The following is a 20,737-nucleotide window of genomic DNA, read 5'->3' as shown; positions in this document are numbered from 1 at the left end:
TTATGCTAGGAAGTTTTTGGATTCTTTTAGTAATGATATAAACTTGATATTTGCATAGAAGCTTACTTTACATATATTTCAAATATGTGAATGTGTTTTATTTCAATGTTTTTTTTCTTAAAATGTGTTTATAAAATTGAGTGCAATAAGATTGAGAATGAAAAAGAATGTCAGTTCTTTTCATCCCTTCAATTTATATTCCATTTATTTTTATTCTTTACACATAGCATTTATATAGTTCCCTAAATCATATATCTTCTACATATTCAGAAGTTGCATAATGAAGAAGAATATTCCAGCTAAATCTTCTAGAGAAGAACACTGACCTTGAATTAACATCTCCAATTTTCAATTTTAAAATATACTTTTTGTGTGTTTGTTTACATGCGAAGTAATAAGCTATTTGGCATAGTTTATTCACAGATATAAGAAATTCCTCGGTGAAAAAAAGAGAAAAGGTAAGGGAGATTTTACAGATGAGTAAGCAGCCACTTCCTGTTGGCATCCCTGCTTGAAGCCCTTTTCTTTGGAACACACCTAGCTGATAAAATCTTTGGCTACTCATTGCAGCACCTGGACTTCCATTTTAAGTCAGGGCTTGCTTCATCTTGCCTGGTCCACTGTCTCATGTGATGAGGTGATACCTTGGCAGCTTTACCGGCAAAGTAGGCTATCACTTTAGAGTCACATGTTTCCCAAGTACATGTTTGTATGGTTGCACAAGTAGGTGGGTATAAAGAGGAGATGGATAATCATTGGAGAACAAAAATGGGCTTCCTCCTCTTTGGCTTGAGTTTGAGGAATGTTCCTGGGAGAAAGAACAGTGGGAAACAGCTTGAGAGTAAGCACAGAGTAATGGCCATATCTAGTCTAGTCAAGGAAGTTTAATGGCAGGGTAACAGGATTCTTCCGCACACACATGAACATTTAATTGGTTGCTTGCAATTCATCAATCATCCATAAGTTTAACTTGAAGTTGGAACTGGGGGATTTTCTCCTATGTATATGTTATTCTGCAGTGCAGCAAACTAGTCTTAAAAATAGGAAAATGAAGTAGCAAAGAGCCAAGGTAGCACAGCAGGTAGAGTGCAGTACTGCAGGCCACTAAAGCTGACTGTAGATCTGAAGGTCAGCAGTTCAAATCTCATCACCGGCTCTAGGTTGACTCAGCCTTCCATCCTTCCAAGGTGGGTAAAATGAGGAGCCGGATTGTGGGGCAATATGCTGGCTCTGTTAAAAAGTGCTATTGCTAACATGTTGAAAGCTGCCCTGAGTCTAAGGAGAAGGGCAGCATAAAAAAATTCGAATAAATAAAATAAATAAATAAATCTATAACAGCTCCATTTTGCTTATGAGATGCTTCATTCACCCATCTATCAATTCTGGGCCACATGCTGCTCCCAAAACAGTATAGAAATGTATAGTTAACCATATTGTCTAATATTCCATTCACAGTTAATCAGAGAAATTTCAGAAGTGCCATGATATTGTCTCAAGAGATTCACGTAAATTTCTCTCATTCAGAAGTGCCTGAGGACCTTGCCGATCATGGCAACCACAAACTGCCTTCAATTAGCTCCCTCGGTACATGCACAGGGGATATTCTAGGACTTGGACTAATGGTGTTGGATAGCAAATATCTGTGTAACTCCACTGTCAGGGAAGGGAGGGAGGAAGGAAAAAAGAAAGAAAGAAAGAAAGAAAGAAAGAAAGAAAGAAAGAAAGAAAGGAGGGAGGGAGGGAGGAAGGAAGATAATTTGCTCTCCCCACAACAGCTCCAGTTACTCTAAGCATAAGTATAGAGAATGTCAAGTACAGTATATGCGGAACTTTGCCTAAAGGGCATTTTATATGGTCAGTTTCAATTATTAAATTATCTTTCTATCAAGTCATTTTTGCTCTTTAGAACAGTTTTTTTAAAAAAAAAAATCACCTATAATTGTACTAGGAATGACATCAGAATGTCTGCTTCTGGTAGCAGCTGAAGGAACAGCTTCATTTGATGAGATTGTATACAGTAATACCTCATCTTACGAACTTAATTGATTCCAGGACAAGGTTCGTAAGGTGAAAAGTTCGTAAGATGAAACAATGTTTCCCATAGGAATCAATGGAAAAGCCAATAATGGGTGCAAGCTCATTAGGAGAATCCAAACTATTAATGCTTTAAAAAAAAAGCGGTGGCCAGACAAAGCTGAGGGGAACGGAGTGGGGGGAGGGAGTCCCAACGAAGCAAGGTGAAAAGAGCCTCTCTTGAGCTCCATGAGTCCCTGCCTCCTGTTTTTGTCCCCCCCACTCTCCTCATCTCCCCCACACCTTTTTCCTCTCTTGAGCTCCATGAGTCCCTGCCTCCCGTTTTTGTCCTCCCCCCACTCTGCTCATCTCCCCCACACCTTTCTCCTCCCTTGAGCTCCATGAGTCTTTTCTTCCTGTTTTTGTCCCCCCTACTCTGCCCGGTTTTGCGATCCTGGGATTCCCCTCCTGGGATTTCCCTACAGCATCACGTTTTTGCGGGAGTCAAGAGGTGGGGTTTCCCATGGAGGGAAGCCTCAGGGGATCCCAGGATTGCAAAAACTGGCACTTGGCTTGCAACGAAAGTCTGGAGGCGGGGCATCCCAGTGGTGGCGGCAGGTTCGTAAGGTGAAAAATGTTCGTAAGAAGAGGCAAAAAATTCCGAACCCTGGGTTCATATCTTGAAAAGTTTATATGACGAGGGGTTCGTATCACGAGGTACCACTGTACTAAGCATACTCAAGGGAAGACAACAGTATTAATATGAGAAGCAAAGTTTTCTCAATGCTTCCAATATTAACTATTAATCTGCTTAATCGCAGTGGGTTAAGCAGCCTTTAACTTGATTTAACTGAGTATTATTATTTTAAAAAAATAAATAAATCAGTTTTGAGACACTGAAGCCATCCATGCCCAGAACATATCCTTGAGAAAGCTTCTCCCCCCCAAAAAACCCTAAGAAAAATCATCATCATCATCATCATCAACAACAACAACAACATCAACATCAAAACAACAACAAGAGTTGGAAGGGACCTTGGAGGTCTTCTAGTCCAACCCCCTACTTGGGCAAGAGACCCTGCACTACTTCAGACAAATCGTTATCCAACATCTTCTTAAAAACTTGGAGTGTTGGAAAATTCACAACTGGTTGTGAAAATTGGTCATGACTATAGATTTTGGACATCTGTAAAATTTCTTTTCTTAAAAAAAATGAAGGAAGGAAGGAAGACATGAGGAAATTACAGATATTCATTGCCTTTCCCATGGTTAAAAAAAGAGAAGAAATTCTTCAGGTTTAAAAAATAAACATATAATTTCAAGGGCCAGAACCTCAGTGACCTCCATTCTTAAGATAAATAAATGATCCAGCATTACATAACGGAAACTGTGAGTTAAGCTGAGAAAGTTGGGAGAGAACAAGAGAAAAAGCAGAACTTTCATTCCTTCAGCTGTTCCCCACGAAAGAGTTGACATGTCAGAGTTTTATCCAGGAGTGGATATTCTCCACTGGAATGTTAGCACTTTATGGAATTTTGAGGAGTTCAAATCATTTCCCCTTGATGTCATGAAGTTTAGAGTGAAAAAATGATGAAAACCTTCTTCGGAAAAATAAGAATATTCTTCTATCTGGTTGTTAAAGGAGGTCAGGACAGTAATGCTTCTGTTTCTGAGAAACGATGACCTCAAAATTACTAAAGAGTCACAATGAGTCATGAGTTTTAGGGTGTCTGAACCCTGGTACAAAAAAAATAATCATAAAAAATAACGTATTTAATTCTGTCAACTAAATAACCTGCCTTATACTTCCAATAACCGCCATATCAAGGTTTTGCATTCTGTCCAGGATCTTCACTTTTCAAAAACTTACAGGGTCCTGTTACTTTTCTTTTCATTATTTTTGTCTTTCAGAAAGAATTATGTTTTTAAATGATTCCCTTTTTCTTTTTTTGCTATCTTAGCTTTATGCCAAAGGAAACATATTGGGGAAGGTTCTTTGTTCTGTATCTACTCCTTCCCAACTAATGAACGGGCCAGAAGCTAGTAGCATTTGTAGAACACAGAATAACAGGGCTGGAAGGTCCTTGGAACAGTGATGGGGAGCCTTTTTTTCCCTTGGGTGCCGAAAGAGCGTGTGTTTGTGCTATTGCACATGTGCAAGTGCCCACACCCATAATTCAATACTTGGGGAGGGCAAAAACAGTTCCCACTGCCTCCCAGAGGCTCTCTGGAGGCCAGAAATGGCCTGTTTCTCAACTTCCGGTGGGCCCAGTAGGCTCATGTTTCTTCCTCCCCAGGCTCCAAAGGCTTCCCTGGAGCCAGGGGAGGATAAAAACGCCCTGCCCCATCCACCCGGAGGCTCTCTGGAAGCCAAAAATGCCCTCCTAGAGCCTCTGTGTGAGCCAAAAATCAGCTGGCCTGCACACACATTCACTTTAGAGCTAACCTAGGGCAATGGCTGGCGTGCCAGCAGATATGGCTCCGCGTGCCACCCGTGGCACCCATGCCATAGGTTTGCCATCGATGTCCTTGGAAGTCTTCTATTCCATTCCCTACTCCTGAACCTATGGCACGTGTGCCCAAAGTGAAGCCATGTCAGCTGGCACCTGTGGCATCGTTCGTTCCTCTTCCAGGTTTCTGGCGTGCATGTGCATGTAATGATCAGCTGGTTTTTGCGCATGCAGCAGTGCTGGTAACCAGAAGAGCTGGTCTTCTAGTTTCTGTGTGTGCCTGCCCACCAGCCAGCTGATCGTCATGTGTGCATGCATGCCAGTAACTGGAAGACAAGCTGACCAAGTGCACGGATATCTACTTAGCAACTTCTCTTATTGGTCACATCCCCAATGAGCACACACGCACACTCCTACACTGTCCTATACCAGTAATGGTGAACCTTTTTCCCCTCAGGTGCCGAAAGAGTGTGGGCATGTGCCCACACCCATAATTCCATATGCGCATGCACAAGTGCCCACACCCATAATTCAGCTGCCCCCACCTCCCAGAGGCCTTCTGGAGGCAAGAAACAGCCTGTTTCCCAAGTTCTGGTATACCCAGTAGACTTGTGTTTTGCCCTCCCCAGGTTCCAAAGGCATCCCTGGAGCTGGGGGAGGATTAAAACATCCTCCCCATCCCCCCCAGAGGCTCTCTGGAAGCCCAAAACACCCTTCCAGAGCCTCTGTGTGAGCCAAAACTCAGCTGGCCAGCACACGTGGACATTGGAGCTGAGTTAGGGCAACGGCTCGCGTGCCAGCAGATATGGCTCCACATGCCACCTGTGGCAACTGTGCCATAGGTTCATCATCACTGTCCTATACCATTCTGGACTTTCTTTGGGCTTGATGGTATGAATATACATGATCTTCTTCCTCCACCTCCCACCCAAATTCTGAGCTTTTATTTCTTTCCTAATGGATTTGCACACATTATTTGATCTTACATTGATTCCTATGGGAAAAATTGCTTCTACTTAAGAATGTTTCCACTTAAGAAACTGGTCACAGAACAAATTAAGTTCTTAAATAGAGGTACCACTCTATCTAAGAATGGGATCAACAATGTTCCTGTCCATTCTTCGAATATCAGCAATATCACCAATCTTTGCAAGGCAGAGTAAGGCAACATTGTGCTGACATTGCAGCCTGAAGAGTCATAAGTAATGGAAGGCTATCAGAGAGCCAAAATTATTAAACTCACTAATATGTTTCACAGAGGTTTTGGGCAGTGGTGGGTTCTAACTTATCTCGCTGCTGCTTTGCTTCCTCCTGTGCCGCAAGGAAGCACTGAGTGGGCTCGTTAGGTGCACCACAAGGGTACGTCAAATAGCCGCACGTGCACATGCGGAGTGTCGAAAATCAGATTTTTTTAAAAAAGCTGAAAGCAAGATGGTGACTGCCTGCACATTGCCTGAAACTCAGCTTCTGCACATGCTCAAAAGAAAAAAATTAAAATATTTCTTAAAAGATTGTGGTTTCCGTGGACTGGCACTGACCGAGCCGGGTCCATAATGTCATTGCGATATCACCAGCACTTTGGGCAAACTGGTCCAAAATGGGAGGAACCCACCCATGGTGTTAGGCCCCAAAGGCAAGGTGCATTCTTGTGACATTCCCATTGCATACACTTATTTATTTTCTTTCTTCAAAAAAAGAAAGAAAATGTACAGTACTGGCAAAAAAGACAATTTTATTATACTGAACAATGTGTTTAGCTTGTTAGGAATGATGGTCTGATGAGATGTGGGCCAATGAAAGCAGTCAGACTGTGGTCTGCTCAAAATTAAGGCCAGCTGATAGAGTCAACAGCTTTCTCTTTTCTGGCTCTCCTGTTTCGTATTGAAACTAATGAGAATGAGTGAGCTGACATACTTCCCATGGGAAAGGTAGAACTCCTTTCTTATTAATAATAAATCAGGACAAAATCCTTTGGAGGGCATGTCAGATCTTGAAATGAGATATTATTCACACATTACATTTTATGTTAAAGTTTAAAGGCTTGACTGCAAGACTTCCTAATACTTGGATTCAAGATATCATGATTCCTAATAGAGTGAATGCTGAGTCTAGACACAAAGTTCAATATTAATGGGGTAGGGAATTGTAATGTATAAATGTGTTTAAATGTTAACTATTACACTTGCAATACAGTAAATTTACACACCAACAGTCGTATCAGACCAAAACCAAATAATATATGCATCACAAACTTTCAAACACTCACATTATGGATATATCTTATAGTTCAAAATCAATACAGAGCAACTTAAAATAATGATATCTAGGGCATATCGCAATAAGAAGCTCTGAGTACCACAAAGCTAATTTATTCCAATATCACCTACTTGTAGGGTGGATTTGATTTAAATCAAATCAATTTAAATCACAGTCCCAATATTACAACCTCATGCTACATAACAAAACTCCATTTCATGCTGAATAAACTAAAATATTAATGGAGCTTAAATGGAAAACTATCTTTAGATAGATTTTTACTCCAAAAGCATTTTATTAAAGTAAATTTAATAAAAATGAAAAAAAAATCAAATTTAAATCAAAACAATCCGATTTAAATCAAAACAACCACTTTTTTTTAAAAAAAAAATCATCAATTTTATCTACCCTGCCTACTTGAAAAGTATTTTTTCATCATAGGACTGTCAGGCTTCATTCTATAAACTACTTAGGAAAGCTCACAAGAATTCAGAGAACTATAGATAAGTAATCATTACTGAAAAAAAGGAAACTTATAGCCAAAACTTTTAACAATTTCTCTGATTCACAAACAAGGCTCTTATACAGAAATAATGTTCAAATCTTCTTGTCTTTCTCGTTCATTCCCACCTTATATAGGAGACTATAATTTAGGTAAATTGGACTGCCTGCATCTGTGCTTGGTTTGTCATATTTCTATCATGTTTTTTTCCCCTCCACTGACTATGTGAGAACTAACTTGTACAGGAGAATAAATTCTGAAAATCTAAAAATAGTGGTAAATGTGCTTGGCTAGGAGTTAAGGAGTACTCTTGGTTTGCTAAAGTGGAAGAGTTAAAAGCTGAGATAAAACCTTGTACCTATGAACTGTTTCACAAAATGTCTAGGAAATGCAGGAATATTACAACTGAAGTTATCTGTTGGGGCATTACACCAATATCAGTTAGAACTAAATCTGCCCTTAAGATCACTTAAGAAAGAAGTGACGGATTGATTTTCCCAGCATCCTAAATCCCTCCAAGTATACAGAAAGGGAAAATAACCACATGTAGGTGAATATGCCCCAGTATAAACACTTATATTAAGTACACAAAACTGCAAATGTCAAAGGAAAAAGCACACCATCATATAGTTGAAGCCATACTTTAGATGCAATATTTATCGCATAATTTGAATCCAGTAAATATTACCTTCTTTTTGCTGCAATAGATCTGCCATTTCTTCTCCGGCGGGAGTGCAAACATTGCCTCTCTATTCTTATCTGTGAGATCCAATTCATCCTAGAGATGGCAAGTGAAAAGACAATGTGTGAACCACAGCATCAATAGTTTTTCAGCATTGTTTTCTGAGCATCATTATCAACTCAGTTAGAGAGAAAATTGTAATCTTCTCAAATAATTGATATTATAAAAATATCCTTTATATTCCAATGCATTAAATAATATGCCCATTGTATTCTTCAACACACAGGCTTTCATCTCATATATAGTACATGGAAAATCAATTTATTTTCATGTAAAGAAAAAAAGATGAAGGATCCTATTAGCAGCCATACCAGAAAGCTCTTAAACAACCTTGTTAATTAGATCTTGGCACAGTTCGTTTTTGTAAAGAGGAATGAAAGTTTCAAATAAAAGCCTCTGTGTGAATATTCCCCCACACATTTTTAACATTTCAAATATACATTTTGTCCTAAAACATAGAAACATAGAAGATTGATGGCAGAAAAGACCTCATGGTCCATCTAGTCTTCCCTTATACTATTTCCTGTATTTTATCTTACGATGGATATATGTTTATCCCAGGCATGTTTAAATTCAGTAACTGTGGATTTACCAACCACATCTGCTGGAGGTTTGTTACAAGCATCTATTATTCTTTCAGTAAAATAATATTTTCTCATGTTCCTTCTCATTTCCCCCCAATTAACCTCAGTTTGCTAAAAGTTTGCTTTCCACAGCCTATACTCATATATAGAAGTGGCAATTTCAGAATTGATGAGAGTCTAGGGTCTAGATGAGGGGTTTCAAACTCTCTCTCTCTATATATATATATATATATATATATATATATATATGTGTGTGTGTGTGTGTGTGTGTGTGTGTGTGTATGTATATATATATATGTATATGTGTGTGTGTGTGTGTGTGTGTGTGTGTGTATATATATATTCTATTCCTATATTCTATATATTCTATATATACTATTCCTATATATTCTATTCCTATATCTTCTTTTCTATTATTTCTTAGATATATTTTACTATGAGTATCTCCTCTATAACCTTCATCATGTATTTTACTATGCGTATATTGATATACTGTATACTCAATAAAACCCTCATTGTGTATTGGACAAAATAAATAAATAAAATAAATAAATAAATATAAATAAATAAAAATTTCATTGAGGGCCACATCAGGGTTATGCTTATCACTTATGTCGGGGGAAGCTTTGATGGCTGTGATATTCTGCTGTGATATTCTGCTAGCGAAAATGAAGTTCGTGAGGGCTGCATACAGTTCTCTCGGAGCTCCATTTTCACTGGCAGAGGGTTGCAGGAGGCCGTCACAGCCGAAAATGGAGCATGCATGGCCCCCCCAAGCTCTGTTTTTGTTGGCAGAGGCACTGCGGGCCTGTTCCTTCGCTGTTTCCATGGTGGCCCTGTGGGCCAGATCTAAGCACCCGCAGGCCTTGAGTTTGACATTCCTGATCTAGATCACTTTGCGTTCGGTTTGCAAACAAGCAGCAAACATATAAACAACATAGAAGTACCTCTCTCTAGATGCAGTTTTAATCAGTGATTCCAATAGAAGAGAATATACTGCATGTTGCTCAGGGTTGAATTGTGGATCCTTTGTGTTTTCTGAGCTTGTTTGCTTGCAAATATTTCATTTCCTGACTAGGTAACATCATCAATGAGACTGAATGTAAAATTTGGTCCCTGTTTATTATTATACAATAATAGCTTGTATGCAAGTGTTGGTAGGGGGTGATTTCTTCTTTAGTAGTTCCTTGATTGGGATATTATTTTCTGCTTCATTGTTTGCCTGGTATTAATCCTGCTTATCTGGGTGTTGGCTGCTGGAGGATGTGTTTATGTTTCCAAGTTTCTTCCAATAATATCCTCCTAAACACTGAAATAGTGTAGGCAAATTATGTGCCAGATTTTATTTTTACATAGCATCTGTTAACCACTTTATTCTTATAATGCGGAAATTAAAAATTGTACTATATATAATACAAAATGTTTATTACTAAAAAAAAAAAGCCTCTTTCCTTAATTGTCCTGTTTTTAATTCACATAAAGCATCTTGGTTTTTTCTAGTTTTAGAAGGTGAAAGTTAAATAAAGGAACTCTCTACTGAGAAGGAAACCAAAATTAAAGTGACTTCTGAGGTACTGAAATTAGCTTTATTCCAAATTTGGGACAATGCTTCTTTAAGAGCTGGGCCGCTTTCTTTGGAGTCAATAACTTATGAAAACAATGAACTAAAATTGCACACTGAGCTTGGTAGCAGCTGCTGACAGATTTAAAGGCCCACGGAGATTTCAGCTACAGAAAAGTAAAAGAAAAAAGAAAAGACAAGACAAGGCTAGGTCATTGCCAAGAGTCCAAGATAAAAGAAGTCAGGGAGATTCCAGGGTGTTTTCGCTAGTGGAGGTGGCAGCGAAGATATTTCAGGTATATCTCCATAAATGTGTAGGAAGACTGCAAGCCATATGGAAATGGTTAGTGAGAATCTTTTCGAAACAAGAATTCAGCCAAGCAAGGCAAAGCATTTTATCTTCCCAATACAAAATTAGAAATGCTTGAGCCAGGAGCACATTCTTGGAGAGATAGAAAGAGAAAAGAGAAAAAGAAATTGCACATCACAACTTCAAATGAAGTATCTAGCAACAGATCCAGTGGGGAAAAGAAACACAGGAGCACTTATGTTTGTGGGCAAAATACTCTAGCAAGGTACCACTGCTTGAGGGAGGGAACAAGTCGAAAACTTGTTTACTTGGCAATGATCAGCTAAATGAGTAATATTCCCAAGTCATAAAAACATCTAAGAAAGTGACACATGGCTACCTCAATAGTCCAACTAAGGAACATCAGCTGTAAGTTGAGAACTTTCATAATTGCCCAATCTTTATGCAAGAGATAGGGTAGAAATTATAAGTGATCCAACCATTCTCATTCTGAAGTTTCCTATATAATTCTGTTGATGATTCATACAAGCTCACGTGTGTGTGTGTGTGTGTGTGTGTGTAACATTTTTTTTCTTGATAATGAAAAGGGAGACTAGTGTAGATTTATTTATTTATTTGCTTATTTGCTTGTTTGTTTGTTAGTTTGTGCTAACTCAATGTTTTTATAGAGAACTTGTCTAATACATCATGCCTAGCAAGGAAATTAAATTGGGGGGTGGGGAAATATGTTGACATTTCATCATTTTTGGAAAATGAGAAAATCTTAAAAAGAGAGGTAGTTGCTAACATGTTATGATCAGGAAAGAATGCAGAACAAGAGGAAGTTGACTTTGAACAATTTGTCCATCCTCATTTGTGCTTCATGCTGTTTATTTAGAACACAAATGCTATACATCTGATCTATTGAAAGCCATCAACACATATTATTGGTCTCTAAATTGCATTCAGGGTAGTTGTAATTCAGATAAATGCACCAAGCTGTATAAACTCTCCCCCCCCCCCCCATCTCTCTGTTGTGCGAACAGCCTTCTTTCAAGCCTGAAGAGAAAAGCCTTGGTAGAAGAGGATGAAGCAGAGAGGGTAGTTTGCAGAGACCAACTCAATATTGCAGCAGATGTAGCAGCTTCAGCCCATTGCTAAGCTTGAAGCCTAATCTGGACTCCAAATAGAAATACACAATATAATTCTTCTCCAACAACTGTTGTGATTTTCTAATCATATGTGAATTCTTCTTGACTAGAAGATTGAATCCAGAAGAATCAGCTGCTTGACTCTCAAAAAAGCATTTCAAGATGTAAAAGCTGATACAATATTGATTAAAAAAGCATTTGCCAGGTTGACCTCAGGGAGAAGAGGAAATAAAGGTCCTCCAGTTAATGTTCCTAACATTCTGTCTCTTTTTCAATTACCTTATTCTACTGTATATTATTTACTGAGGAAGGACATGGATGGTGGAAAAAATGTTTCCAATCCAGATTTTGAAATTAGATTGGCAAGATTCAAAATGGCTGAAGGAAAAAAACCCATGAAAATCAAAATAGGAAAATCAGCAGGCCAAAAACATACAAAAGTATTTCAGCTCTTGAAAACTTTCTCTCCTGTGAAAAATGCTTCTATTTTTGTACCCTAATCTCAGGAGTCTTTCTTTTCAGGATTTTACTTTTTCTATGTGCAAGTTACTGTACTTCATAGTTCCAAATTGGCAGAGGATGCTACAATATTATTATATTTTGCTATGCTTTTTTTTTCAATTGTGTAGCTTCCCTGGCTGCATATATTATTTCATTTTAGACAGACAAATGGACAGACATTAGTTTATCTTCACTTCTTTACAAATGGTAGAACTAAGCTAAGCACTGGGTCAGGTTGACTCAGTATTGCCCAGGAATACTAAGGTTGAGACTCAGGGCGACTTACAAAATAAAAGTGAATACAAAATAGAGCATGTTAGAAATCCAAGTTAAAACTAATCTAAAACCCCCAATTATTAAAAGCAGACATCCACAATCATTCCATCACAATCATGCATTCAGCCTGAGCAAGATGGGAGTGCTCAAGGGCCCCAAGCTTTTATAAGTTTTTAAGTCCTTACAAAAGGCGGGGAGGGTGGGGGCGATAAGAATCTCAGAGGGGAGTTGATTGCAAAGGGATGGGGATGCCACAGAGAAGACTCTACCCCTAGGTCCAGCCAGCCGGCATTGCTTAGTTGGCAGGACCTGGAGAAGGCGGACTCTGTGGGACGTGACCAACCGCTGGAGTACATGAAGTATACCTTTAACCTTCCATCCTTCCAAGTAGAATGAGGATATTGCTCTCAACAATATGGCTACTCATCAAGGATCCAAATTGCTGGGGGCAATATAGTTACTCTGTAAACCACTTAGAGCAGTGATGGCAAACCTATGGCATAGGTGCCACATGTGGAACGTGGACCATATCTGCTGGCACATGAGCTGCTGCCCTAGCTCAGCTCCAATGTGCATGTGTGTGCCAGCCAGCTGATTTTTGGCTCACCCAAAGGCTCAGGAAGGGCGTTTTTGTCTTCCAGAGAGCCTCCAGGGGGGGTGGGGAAGGGTGTTTTTACCCTGCCTCAGCTTCAGGGAAGCATTTGGAGCCTGGGGAGGGCAAAACATGAGCCTACAGAGCCCACCAGAAGTTGGGAAACAGCCATTTCCGGCCCCCAGAGAGCCTCCTGGAAGTGGGGGAAGCTGTTTTTTCCCTCCCCAGCCATTGAATTATGAGTGTGGGCATGCGTGATAGCTCTTTCACATGCTCTTTCGACACTCAAGGGAAAAAAAGGTTTGCCATCACTGACTTAGAGAGTTCTGTAAAAGCAATACAAAGCGGTATTTAAGTCTGAGTGCTATTGCTAGTTTAACATTGTACCCAAGAAACTACATGGTAGCCTAAGACGTGCACAAGAATGAAGCTCAGTTCAAAGAAGACTGTTACATTTTTTAATAAGGGTAATTTGTATGATGAATATACTTGTATGGTGTAGTCGTTAAAACATCATGTTTGAAACTAAGACATTGGTTTCTAATTCTGCCTCATGATGAAGCCAACTAGATGATCTTGGGCCAATCATTCTCTCTCAGCCCTAAGAAGCAAGCAATGACAAGCCATCCCCATTTCTTTGGTTATGTAGCCAACATAGATAGATAGAATAGAATTCTTTATTGGACAAGTGTGATTGACACACAAGGAATTTGTCTTGGTGCATATTCTCTCAGCGTATATAAAAGAAAATATACATCATAAGGTGCAACATGATTGTCATAGGGGTCAAATAAGCAATGAGGAAACAATCAATATTAATAAAAATCTTAAGGATACAAACAAGAAATTACAGTCATACAGTCATAAGTGAGAGGAAATGGATGATAGGAATGAGAAGAAAAAAACTAGTAGTAATAGTAGTGCAGACTTAGTAAATAGTTTGAAAGTGTTGAGGAAACTATTTGTTTAGCAGAGTGATGGCGTTTGGGGGGGAAACTGTTCTTGTGTCTAGTTGTCTTTGGTGTGCAGTGCTCTGTAGTGATGTTTTGAGGATAAGAGTTGAAACAGTTTATGTTAGGATGTGAGGGGTCAGTAAATATTTTCACAGCCCACTTTTTGACTCGTGCAGCATACAGATCCTTAATGGAAGGCAGGTTGGCAGCAATTGTTTTTTCTGCAGTTCTGATTATCCTCTGAAGTTTGTGTCGGTCTTGTTCGGTTGTAGAACCAAACCAGACAGTTATAGAGGTGCAGATGACAGACTCAATGATTCTTCTATAGAACTGTATCAGCAGCAGCTCCTTGGGCAGTTTGACTATTGATCTTTGGCAATGCTAAAGATACTGCTACTAATCAATAGATTGATTCATAGCCAGTTATCTTAAAGCTAGGGCCTTCAATGTCACAAAAAGCATAGTAAGTACAATAAAACAGATTGCTTTATGAAAATTTTGTTTCAAAATACAAGTCATTTTAAAATGAATAGCAACTGTTCAGTCCTGCCTCTGGGGTTTATGCAACAGTATCCTATCAGTCTTTACTCTGTGGTTTTTCCTTTTCTTCAGGAGGAAGAACTAAAATCCAACACGGATTATGCTGAAAACAGGGTAATCCCTGTTGATTAAAAAAGGATGGTGCAATGCCTTTTGCTCCAAATCTTAACACACCCAATATTCTAATTTTAGTTACATTTTTGTGATTCTTGGCTTCCCCCTCTTCTAGATCCACAGCTGTTTTCAAAAACCCCAAAATACAAAGGGCTAAAATCTCAGGGGAAATATTTTTCATACAAACATTTCATTTTGGGAATAGAATTCCATATTGTATTTATGAGTTATGTGGATTCCTGCTTGTTCTTAGGTTTTATATTTATAGTTAGTTTTGACAGAGCTCCAGTATATTAAAGGTGGACAGTAATTGTTTTTATAACGATACGGTCATTTTCCTAGCTTAGCGTAGTTCTTTACCAACATTAAAACGGCTATACTCTGTTTCAGAGTAAGAGCCCGGGTAGCCCAGTGGTTAGAGTGCAGCACTGCAAGCTACTTCAGCTAACTACTAGCTGTAGTTCAGCAGTTCAAATCTCATCACTGACTCAAGGTTGACTCAGCCTTCCCTCCTTCCGAGCTGGGTAAAATGAGGACCTAGATTGTTGGGGGCAATATGCTGATTCTGTAAACTGCTTAGAGAGGGATGTAGAAGCACTATGAAGTGGTATATAAGTCTAACTGCTATTGCTATTTCAGACTAAACTGGTTTCAGTTTACAAATATGTTATTTTGCTCAAAATGTTCAAACTTCTACTCAGAGCATATTTTTTTAAATTACTATTTATTTCTTGGATTTGTATGCCGCCCCTCTCCGGAGACTCGGGGTGGCTAACAGCAATAATAAGACAGCATACAATAATAATCCAATACTAAAAATGATTAAAAACCCATTATTATAAAAACCAAACATACATACAGACATACCATGCATAATATTGCTGCTGTCCTTCAGTCTGAGTAGTAAACCATCTAGCCAATGGTTGATAATTTCAAGGAGGCACTACTGAATTACAGAGATAGAAGCAGGAGTGGGTTCCAACATAACTCGCCTCTAGTTCCCTTCGTCCCATGCAGCATGGCTACATACGCATTGCGTGCTGCATGGCTACACCATGTGGGTATACGCACATGCACAATGCTGAAATCTTGGCTTTTGACCATGCACAGAGGCAAAAAAAATAGCAAAAAGAAGAGCTGAAAGCAAAATGCAGATGCATGCACAGATGCAAAAACCAGCAAAAACATTCCCCTCCAAAAACTAAAAAAACCATGGTGGTGCCCACGGACTGGCACTGACAGAACTGGCTCCATGATTTCACTACCAGTTTACTCCCGGTTCTACAGAACCGATGGGAACCATGAGGAACCCACCTCCGGATACAAGTACAATTTTCCCTTTCATTCTTTCCTTTAAACATGGCAAATAAAAGCTTTCACCTTTGTGAGAAAATGTACACAGTCTCCATTTAACATAAGAATTTCTCACAGCAAAGAAAAACATACATTCTGGAAGCTAGCTTAAATGGAAATGTTCCCAAGATGTTAGGGTAATGACACTTAGGTCAAATTATTACTGTACAGATTTTCCATCAAGTATTCATTATATTAAAATTAAATTATGGTAACTGCTGCCTGCAACTTGTAGTAATTTCTGTGGCGATTGAAAATTAGTTCTGATTGCTTTCCCTTGGCACCCTTTAGGTACACTGGACCTGAAGCATCTTGTAGTGTGGGCCTCTCGATTCTTCCTCCATACTCTGGGTCCTTGGTTTCCAAACGAGATGCAAAAGTTTCCACAGTCTGTGTTGATTTGGGGAGCCATGGCATCTGCTGGTGTTAGTCCACTGTGCTTCACTAAGTCCAAGGTCAACATGGCCCTCTACCAGGAGATTTTGGAACACTCCATGCTTCCATCCACATACGAGCTTTAGGGGAATGGTGACTTAAATTTTCCAGCAGGACTTGGCACTTGCCTACACTGCCAAAAGCACCAAAACCTGATTCAATGACTGTGGGATTACTGTCTTTGATTGGCCGGCAAACTTGCCTGACCTGAACCCATAGAGAATCTATGGGGCATTGCCAAGAGAAAGATGAGAGACATGAGACCAGGGCAGATTGCACTTACAACCACTACTAGTGCACTTCCCGCGGAGCTCTGTGATCCCAGTGGGCACATGTGCATGCATCAGAGCAAGATTTGCTTCCTGTGCTTGCATGCGTGGAAGCAAAAAAATCACCAAAAATACCGAATTTTTGCACTCGCATGCATCCTCATGCAAAATTTGGCTTCTTGAGCATGCAGCAAGTCTTGCTCCAACATATGCACTCACCCACCGGTCAGCTGGAGCTGAGCATGCAGTTCCATTTTCTCTACCAGAACACTGTCCCCTCCTGTTACCCCAGGAATCCAATACTGTATGAGACTGAACAATGCAGAAAAACTGACAGCAGCTATTGAAGCATCCTGGTCACTTCAGAAGTGCCACAGGTTGATAATGTCCATGCCACACCGCATTGAGGCAGTAATTGGGGCCCAAACAAAGTAGTCGGTACATATGCATGCTTATACTTTTCAGAGGCCCAATATTGTTCTATGTACTATCCTTTTTTAATTGATTGTATATAATATTCTAATTTTTTGAGATGGGGGATTTGGGGTTTTCATGAGCTGTATCCCATAACCATCACAATTATGACAAATCATAGCTTGAACTATCTCGCCTTGCATGTTATGAGTATCTCTCATATATTAAATTTCACCTTTTAAGTTACATTACTGAAATAAATGAACAATTGCACAATATTCTAATTTTTTGAGTTTCACCTGGATAGATAGACAGACAGACAAACAGATATCAAATAATTTCCACAGTCCACAGTAGCATGACAAAAAGCCAGCATGACGTAACTGAAATCTCACAATTCTTACCACAATATGAAATTATGAGCCAATTCTAAAATGTGAACAAATGTGTCAGTGTTAGGGACACTATGTCATTGTTGTATATAAAAAGCATTCTAGAGACTGCATTGGAAAAAGTATTTTTGTGCTTAATATGGTAGATCAATTGGAGCTACAATTGGTCTTCTTAAAATCTGAAAGGCAGATCTTCTATTCTTCTCCTTACAGATAAGCTTTTTCACAGAAGCAGCTGCAGAAGCAAGAGTTGCTAAATAAAGATAGGCACACCCATAAAGACAAGAAGAAGTCAATAGTGCTACTTTATATGATGGCCAAGTATGCTGAGGATTAATATGTCATAAAGGCTTTCCTCCACCTTATTTATATAGCTTTCTCTACTCCACCTTCATTGTAAATAAACGTTCGCATACCCTTTATACAAATGCTTTTATATTCCTTACACAGTAATGAAAGGACACTCTTTCTTAAATGAATAAGGTACATGGAATATAAATTGTGCCACAAGGACTTGTGTCTTGAATATATTTATTCAGAAGACTTGTTGTACTATCAGCAACCAAATATGGGGCTGATGTGATCATCATTTCTCTTTCCCAAATCTTAAATGTTTTTATGTCAATGATTCCTCTATAATTTCTCTGTCATACATTTTGTGCAACCAAGAGCCGGGGTGGTGCAGTGGTTAGAGTGCAGCACTATAGGCTACTTCAGCTAACAGCTAGCTATAGTTTCAGCAATTCAAATCTCACCATTAGCTCAAGCTTGACTCAACCTTCCATCCTTCCAAGGTGGGTAAAATGAAGACCCAGATTGTTGGGGGCAATATGCTGATTCTGTAAACTGCTTAGAGAGGGCTGTAAAAGCACTATAAAGCAGTATGTAAGTCTAAATGCTATTGCTATTTCTAAGTATAGGGTTGATTGTTGTATTTTCAGCAACCAAATATAGGGTTAGTGTGATCAGCATTTCTCTTTTTTCCCTCACATCTTAAATGTTTCTATGTCAATGATTCCTCTATAATTTTCCAGTCATACATTTTCAGTCAGAATAGCTGGCTTTTTACTCCAGACAAAGTCACAGTATGATACACTTATTACCCAGTCACTGCAAAGTTTCAAACTATGGTTTATGGTTGGTGGTTTAGTTTCATGCATAAACCAATTCACAGATTTTTTAAAAAATACTTTCAAAACAAGCAGTGGATTAATTCAATGTGTGAAACAGTCACTATAGCTGAGTAATTACCACCTAGTTTTTTTTTAAGAAGTCAGGCAATTTATATTTATAAAGATTAGAACATTTCTCAGTGAGACAAGTCCAAACCAGTGAAGTAATCAGTTCTATACCTAAATAACCACCTGACTAGAAACAACAAGGTTTTCAACATAAAATCTGGTCACCATAAAATCTCATGTATCAGCTTCAAAAATAAAACTCTTAAGTTGTTTTCATACATTGTTAGCTACTTGAATTGCTATGGAGAGATGGGCAGCCAAATCCAATCCAATTCAATCATTAAGCAAGCAAACAAACCAATTCCCAATGCCAATTTAAACAAAATTGTTTTCATTTTGAATATTTCAATTTCAATTTAATTTTAATATTTCAAAATTAAAAATTATCCTAGATGCATTTTGGAAGATTATACAATTCCACATTTTATAACAAGTATCAAGAAGATAAAAAGGATTGTAACCATTCCAATTTCTGCTAACCAGTAGTGGGTTTCAATTACCTTGGCTACTAGTTTGCTATTGGGAGCGTACATGCGTGTGGCACTTTTGCGCAAGTGCAAAGACATCCAGGCAGGTGGGCAGAGCCTCCCACTGCCACCACGACTGATCCGGGGTGAACTGGTAGAAATCCACCACTGCTGCTAACACTTCTTGCACATAGCCCTATATATGAGACAGCATCATCTCATCTTGTTAGATATCACCACCTTTGTCCCAGTTGTTGTTATATCAAACTCCTCACCACATCTGTGAAACACAAAACTTTTAAACTACCGTAACACAGATATATCTAGACATCACCTAATTTAAATCCTTCTACACTCTTCGCAGTCTATTCTAACTTTAGCACTTAAAACAATATGGTCAGCAAAATCAGTTTCACACATCTACTCATTAATGAGTAGATTAGAAAACAACTTCCTTTTGCAATCACTGAAGAAACTTACAAAAAAATCCTTTCATTGCAGAGGTAGCAGATTGGTGGCCGCCATTGGCTTTAGAACTCCAAATTCTATCAGCACATAACAACATGGCAATTGAAAAGAAGCTGTAATCCAAGACTTCTGAAATGCAGGTGGCCTACCATTTCAGTTTTTCATTATCTGCTTCTTAATGTTTTAATTTAATCACTAATAAGTTCTCTCCCCAATTATGTAATAACTAAGCTTTTCATAAAGCTTCGTTTGAAAACTTCTGCAGCCCAAGTCTCATCATTTTTATTGTGAAGCAACAGATTTTTAATAATATACCACGTTTCTCCAAAAATAAAACACTGACTCCTATTTTTTTTTTTGAACTGTGGAATAAGTGCTTGGCCTTATTGACATGCACTCAAAAGCACACTTGGGCTTATTATGAGGGGATGTCTTACTTTGGGTAAACAGGGTACTTTCCCTCACAAATTCACAGAGGTTAATCTTATGGTCCTTCAAATATTGTTGAAATTGGTGGACATCTTAACATCTTATGGTTGATATAGAGCAGATTTTTTTCAAACTTTTTCCAGATCCAGAGTACAGTATATATATTTTTTTTAAAAGGGATTTCCTTTTGGTAATGCTAAACATAGAAGAGTACGGAATTTTAAACATATATGCTTTCATTCCTTCAACATCACACTTTTCTTAATGGAGTTTCATTTCTAATTTAAAATCTGCCAAGATTTAAGCATACCTAGATATCATTTTCTTTGTCTTGGAAGCCTCTGTCTATATACTAGCGAAAGATGGGCAGTTTTTTAAAGTTTATGAGCAATGAGAAAATTTATTTTTTTTCCTCGCTTAATCTGTTCCTTAATAGTATTATTGTTATTATTTCATAAATTCCAAGGCTGATGCTTGGCAATGAATACACCTTAGAAGACTAAGCCATGGTAAATTCTAGCTTGGAGGCAATTTTAATGCTGGCTATAAATGCAATGTGCTTGCCAGCAACACACCCACACTTCTATTCCAACTTCTTTTCTTTCTTTTTTTCCTGCACTAATCACATGCATTTTTTGGAGGTAAGCCTGCAAGGTTTTCATCTCTCCTGAAACATCTTTCATGTTTCAAACATTCAAGCAGAGGGTATTATCAAGGCTCAGTCTGGCTGTAGGTTTGGACAGCC

General features: G+C 38.6%; 1 protein-coding gene across 5 annotated transcripts in view; it reads right to left on the bottom strand.

Annotated features, from left to right (window-relative positions):
• The window catches only part of DAAM2 (dishevelled associated activator of morphogenesis 2), a 267,666-nt gene that overhangs the window by 111,549 nt on the left and 135,380 nt on the right, over window positions 1-20,737 (bottom strand). For all 5 annotated transcript variants that reach the window (XM_070734270.1, XM_070734269.1, XM_070734272.1 and 2 more), the window contains exon 3: window positions 7,910-7,999. In XM_070734270.1, coding sequence (XP_070590371.1) covers window positions 7,910-7,999 — 90 coding nt within the window. The remainder of the gene's footprint in view (window positions 1-7,909; window positions 8,000-20,737) is intronic.

This window comes from Erythrolamprus reginae, chromosome 1 (assembly GCF_031021105.1).
Source record: "Erythrolamprus reginae isolate rEryReg1 chromosome 1, rEryReg1.hap1, whole genome shotgun sequence".
Taxonomy (NCBI): domain Eukaryota; kingdom Metazoa; phylum Chordata; class Lepidosauria; order Squamata; family Dipsadidae; genus Erythrolamprus; species Erythrolamprus reginae.
Note: the sequence above shows the minus strand (reverse complement) of the source record. Positions and strands in the feature narration are given on the sequence as shown.